The 6,000-nt window shown below is 43.7% G+C and overlaps 1 protein-coding gene across 1 annotated transcript in view; it reads left to right on the top strand.

The window, feature by feature from the left end:
• The window catches only part of Mypn (myopalladin), an 85,717-nt gene that overhangs the window by 54,950 nt on the left and 24,767 nt on the right, over positions 1–6,000 (top strand). The window contains exons 11-12 of the mRNA XM_010605626.3: positions 2,960–3,541; positions 4,085–4,223. Coding sequence (XP_010603928.1) covers positions 2,960–3,541; positions 4,085–4,223 — 721 coding nt within the window. The remainder of the gene's footprint in view (positions 1–2,959; positions 3,542–4,084; positions 4,224–6,000) is intronic.

Below are 6,000 nucleotides of genomic sequence, written 5' to 3'. Positions count from 1 at the left end.
TTTTTTTTTTTTTTTTTTTTTTTTTTGGTACCGGGGATTGAACTCGGGTCCTTGCACTTGCAAGGCAGGTGGCAGAACCTCTGAGCTAAATCCCCGGCCCTGAAACTAATCATTCTTAACAAATCTTGAAATTGGACTTTTGTGGTTCAGAAGCTACAAAAATGTAATAGCCACCATTTCTCAATCACTTATATGCTTTAAGTGATTTATCAATTCTCATAACAGCACTATAGATGTTATATTTTACTTATAAAGAAATCTGGGTCAGAAAAGTCTAAAAACAACCCCAAATCATACAAATAATAAGTGGCTGAGCCAGGCAGGTGGTGCATGCCTGTAATCCCAGCATTCAGAAGGCTGAGGCAGGAGGATCACCTCAAGTGTGAGGTCAGTCTGAGCTACATAGAGACCCTGTATCAAAAAAATAAGAGTAATTGAACCAGGATTAGGACCTAAGTCTGCAGAGTCCATATGCTTAAACTAAATTTTGGCAAAAAGGGATTAAGGAAAGAGAGTTGCTGAATCTATGGAAAGAACCTGATTTCAGAAATCCTCGGAACAATAAAAAATGAGCAACTGAGTTTATAGCAACTTATGACAAGCTATTAGTTTGAATGATAGGGCTTACTCAGGAGTTTAAATCTCATATGCCTTGTAATTAATCTTCCCTTCGCTCCTCCTTTCATTGTACTTTGTACCTTTACTAGAAAATGGTAGCTAAGTTCCCCACGCTATTCAAAAGTAGCCAGTGGCTGTTAGAGATCAGCACTGTAGGAACCTGTACCTCACCGGGCTGGCGGGCCTCAGTAGCTCATACTGTCTCAGGAGGATCTGCACCTCCTACCTAGCAAAACACACAAAGAAGACTCAATAAAAGTTCCCTGAAGAGCAAAATCAACACCTTGCCTTGACATAATGAGTAATAAAATCTAAACATCTGTTTTGAATTTCTCCTGAAACAACATAAAAAGGAAGGTTTTTTTTTAATGAAAAAAAAAAAACCTGTTCAAACAAAAGACTTTATTGTCAAATAAATTGCCCCAGAATTCCAATCAAAATAATTTAACACTACAGTTATACATCATTTTAAGGTTGGCAGTTCTCTATAATCTAAAACATTACACTGAATACTGAGGTTAGCGTGCTATTTAAAGATCTTAACTCACAGGAGAAAACAGAAGCAGCTTGAATTCAATGGGAAGTAAAGGAAAATAGGAACAATTCAATACTGAATGATTTCCTGGGCCCTGTGTATCATCCTTTCTTTCTAACATTACTTTTTCATGCACATCTTTGCAAATCCCATAGCCACAGTAAAATATTTCCCCAGGGTCATCAGATTAAAATTTACTCAGACTACAACGTACACTAAAAGCCATATAACACTCTTTATATCAATCACAGAATATGATCTGCCAAGCCCGGCTTGGTGGCACACGCCTGTAATCCCAGCATGTGGGAGGCTGAGGCAGGAGGATCACAAAGAGTTTGAGGCCAGCCTGGGCTATATAGTAAGTTCACGGACAGCCTGAGCAGTGAGACTTTGTCTCCAAAAGAAAAAAAAATCAGAATGTGACTTGTCAAATATGAGATCTGTTAAAAACAAAGATTTTTACTTGCATACCATGGAGAAAGTCGACACCAACAGAAACAATGTTTATTGTCTCTATTTTTTTCTGTGGAACATCCAACAAAACTATTGCTTCTTTTGACTGTTTCATCTTTCAATTATGAAGAAAGGAAAGGTTTAGTTACATTTTAATTGTGCTACTTTATTCTCACAGCTTAAATCGTTGTTTCTAAAATGGGAAAAAGCTCAGTGATAGAGTGCTTGCCTAGCATTTGTGAGGCCCTGAGTTTGAACCCCTAGCACCACAAAAAATAAAAAATAAAACAAAATAAAACGGGGAGGTGCTGTGCCAAGTGGCCAATATGCCTGAATTCTTAGCTGAATTCAACAAGAGTTTTTTTTCATAAGATGAACAAAGGCTTATTCAGCATGCAGCATTCCACAGCAGTTATAGAAGTGGAAATTGACCTTTATTTGTGGAATTTCCTTTTTTACATTGGGCATGTGAATGAAATAAAGAAAAAAGATTGTAAACTCGAAGAATTAAGAAAAATCAGGCCAGGCATGGTGTTCACACCTGTAATTCCAGCACTTGGGAGGCCGAGGCAAGAGGATCACCACAAGCTCAGGGCTAGCCTGGGCTATTTAGTAAGCCCAAAGCTAGCGTGAACTACATAGCCAGATACTGATTTTTTCTAAAGTTAGGAAAAATCAAAGGGCTGGAGGGTGTGGCTCAATGATAGAGTGTGTGAGCTGAGCATGTACAAGGCCCTGGGTTCAATCCCAAGCACCCAGACAGATCACCCCCCATGTCCCACAAGCAACTCAGACTTTCAAGCATGAAACCAGCGTCTTCAGTGAACAGGACAGGCGGTCACCCTACCTACAGAGCTTTGTGGATGGGCTCTGGAGGACGAGGGGCATCCAGCCTCGTTGATGAGGAGAGGACTCAAAGTGTAGCTCAGTGGTGGAAGGGTTGCCTAGCGTGTGCGAGGTCCTGGGTTCCAGGCCAGGCACAGTGCCCGACAGTGTGTGCTTTCTTAGTGAATCCAGCCTCATAATAACCCACACTTGTGTGCAGCTCCGTGCTTCAGTCCCCAAGCTGCCACATGGCGCCCTGGTCATCAGAAGGTCAAGCACTGCCAGCAAGAGGAACATTTTTCTAACTCATAAACATTGCACGTTGCACAACTCCGGGTTCACAACACAAAGCTTACGATACGCGTGGCGCCCTCAGCAGGACGGAAAGCCCAACAGCTCGACAGCGAGTCGCACTGGCTTTCTTGCAGTTTCAGTGTGTTCTTTGTAGCCAGCACCAAGCCGGTGCACCGCAGAGCCGAGGCTGGGGTAACACGGCCCTCTTCTCTCCCCACCCTGTTCTGTGTGCAGCGATTTCACTCAATTACAACAGCTTCACAACCAAGTCTTGCTGGAGCAGCAGCAGCTGCAGAACCAGGCCCCTGCGTCGCCCAAGGAGTTTCCTTTCAACACGACGAACCTGGCCAACTCCGCGGCTCCCCCCGCAGCGGCCCAGCTGAAGGCTCCTGCTTCGCAGACGCTCAACCTGGCCAGGCCCAAGCATTTCTTCCCCTCCTCGGGCACCATCGCGGCCACCATGTCCCCCTCCGGCTCTCCAGTGTTCACCTTGAGCAGCGCGCCTCAGACGATGCAGAGGACAGTGAGCAAGGAAAGCCTCTTACTTTCTACCCCCTCCATGCAAACCAAATCTCCAGGCGGGCTCTCCATCCACAACGAGACACCCCCTCCAGCCCCAGCAGAGCCAGCTCCGCCACCACTCACGTTCTCCATCCCCAGCGGAAACCAGTTTCAGCCCCACTATGTGCCCCCAACTCCTGTCTCTCCCACCGGCCGGATTCAGAACCCTGTGGCTTTCCTCAGCTCTGTCCTGCCTTCTCTTCCTGCCATCCCTCCCACTAATGCCATGGGGCTGCCAAAGAGCGCACCATCTGTGTAAGTGTCATTTGAGGGGTCTTGGTGTAAGAGATGCCATTCGAAGCCGGGCGTGATGGTGCATACTTGTAATCTCAGCACTCGGGAGGCTGAGGCAGGAGGATCCCTGTGAGTTCCAGGCCAGCTTGGGCTACATAGGGAGTTCAAGGCAAGCCTGAACTACTACATAGTGAGACCCTATCTCAAAACAAATCCAAAAAGGAAGAGGCCAGTTGAGAGTATTCTATTAATATGCATAGAATAGCTCGTTCTGTAACAGTAAATTCCTAGATAATCATATCTTTTAGACACAAGATGGATATTAAATACTCCAGACCAAAGCCCATGATTACTATGAATAATTTTTAATAATTTAAAAGATATTTATATTTATTCTAATATAGTTTATATTAAAATAGAAAAGACCCCTCTGTACTGTGCTCAATGCCCTACATGCCTAATGACAGCTTGTGTCTGGTTGTCATTTCAACCACTCCCATCTCTGGGCCTTTGTATGCTGACTGCAGTTTTTCATGAGTTTGTTGATATAAGCATATTTTACAGGCCTTCCCAGGGACTGATGAAGAAAAACTCCAAGTCTTCTCAACCACTGAGTGATGATTACATTCGTGAAACTAAGAATGCAGTGATTCTAGACTTGGGGAAGAAAATGAGTTTCAGTGACGTCAGATCAAACCAGCAGGTAAGATTGTCGGACTCAGATGGTGTGATAGATTTTTAAAGTTTGATTTGAAAAGCAAGCACACCAAAAGATTAACAATAACTAATAACAAAATGAGATGATTATAATGGTATGCTAAATAAAAGTTATTTAAAACTTATGAATTGTTTACTTCTGAAATTTTCTACTTAGTAATTTTGGATCCTGATTGACCACAAGTAACTGAAATTGTAGAAACTAGTATGATAGATAGCAGTATACAAGGAGAAAGAGGAATCTGTTGCCCGTTGCAGCAATCTGCAGCTCAGTTTAGGCCAACACCGTTAAGTCTTTGTGATAATTCCCTATCTGAGCCTTGAGATAAATAAAACAAAGGAACACTGAGGTTCCAAGCTGTCTTTCTTTTGATTCCTTCGGCCTCAGGTGCACCTGGAAGTCTGATCGCCCATTCCTCTAGATCCTTTATTAGACTGAATCGTGTGAATGGTCATTGGGCAACATCCTGCGCTCCACCCTACACAGCTCCTTGCTTCCTGACAAGTTTTGACGCTGAAGAGTGAACATTGTGCAAACAAAAGATAGACTGAGCATTGGCTAACTGGCACCATTTTTTTATGCTTTTGATAATCAAATGGGGTTCATTTGTTTTGTTTGGAGACAAGGTCTCAGTGTGGGGTCCAGGCCAGCTTGAACTCACCATTCCCCTGTCTCAGTCTCTAGATCAAGTGATCAGTTTTAAATGTGGGGATTTAGCTCAGCGGTTCCACCACCTGCCTCAAAAGCAAAAGGTCCCAAGTTCAATCTCTGGTACAAAAAAAAAAAAAAAAAAAACTCCAGGTTCCCCTGAGCACATCTATTTTCCACGATGTTTCCTCTCCTATTGGAACTGTGGCTGTACAATGCTTTACTATTATGTTGTACACTGGGCCAGTCCTAAGTGAACTCTTGAAAATGTGCCACTTAAGGTCTTCAGATTTTGGTTTTAAATTGCTGAACTGAAGCAGAATATTTAAGCTTCCAAGTACTCTTCATATTACTATTTCCCCAAATTACATCTGTTTCTGAGAGGCCCAAGTAGCATCACCCGCTTCTGGTTCTCCTAGAGAGGAAATGAGGCCCAGTCATGCAGCGGTTTGTGCTGGGACTAGAACCAAAGCTCTGCTCTCCAGGACTACACATTTTCCTGAAGCTCACAGCCTTTTTCAGCTGTGTAACAATTACCTTCAAGCTCCATAAAAGTCACTCTGTGCAGCACAGATTTACTTTCCTATGACACTGTCACCACGTTTGTGGTTGTTAGTCCTTAAAAGTGGCATTGAAATAAGGGCTGTGTTTAGCCTGTCTTTTACAAAGCAGAGAGGTAGCATTAGACTCCTGTAGAAAGGATACCGGCTCTATACAGGAGCTGCTTGATTTTACTCTTGTGGTTACTCTGTAGGTAAATCCAGGTTAGTCCTCTGTCCAACTCATGGGGAGGATTTTTCTCTTAATTACCTGAGCCATGAGTACTCATTAATGTGAACTTCCATGAGTTGAGTGCAGTAAGAATTCCCTCAACCCTCCATCATGAGTATCTTTGGAGCCAGAAGCAGGAACTGGGCAAGTTTCTAGAAGCATCTGACTACGCCAGTGATGGTGAACCTTTTAGAGACTGAGTGCCCAAACTGCAATCCAAAACCCACTTACTTATTGCAAAGTGCCAGTGCTGCAACTAAACCTGAACACTTGGCTGCCAGGGTGATGCTGGGGTGACTGGGCTTGCATGCCAACCGAGAGGGCTCTGCGTGCCCACTGCAGC

This window comes from Fukomys damarensis, unplaced genomic scaffold, assembly GCF_012274545.1.
Source record: "Fukomys damarensis isolate Sample0158 unplaced genomic scaffold, DMR_v1.0_HiC HiC_scaffold_20, whole genome shotgun sequence".
NCBI classification, from domain to species: domain Eukaryota; kingdom Metazoa; phylum Chordata; class Mammalia; order Rodentia; family Bathyergidae; genus Fukomys; species Fukomys damarensis.
This window is presented reverse-complemented; position numbering and strand designations above follow the sequence as displayed.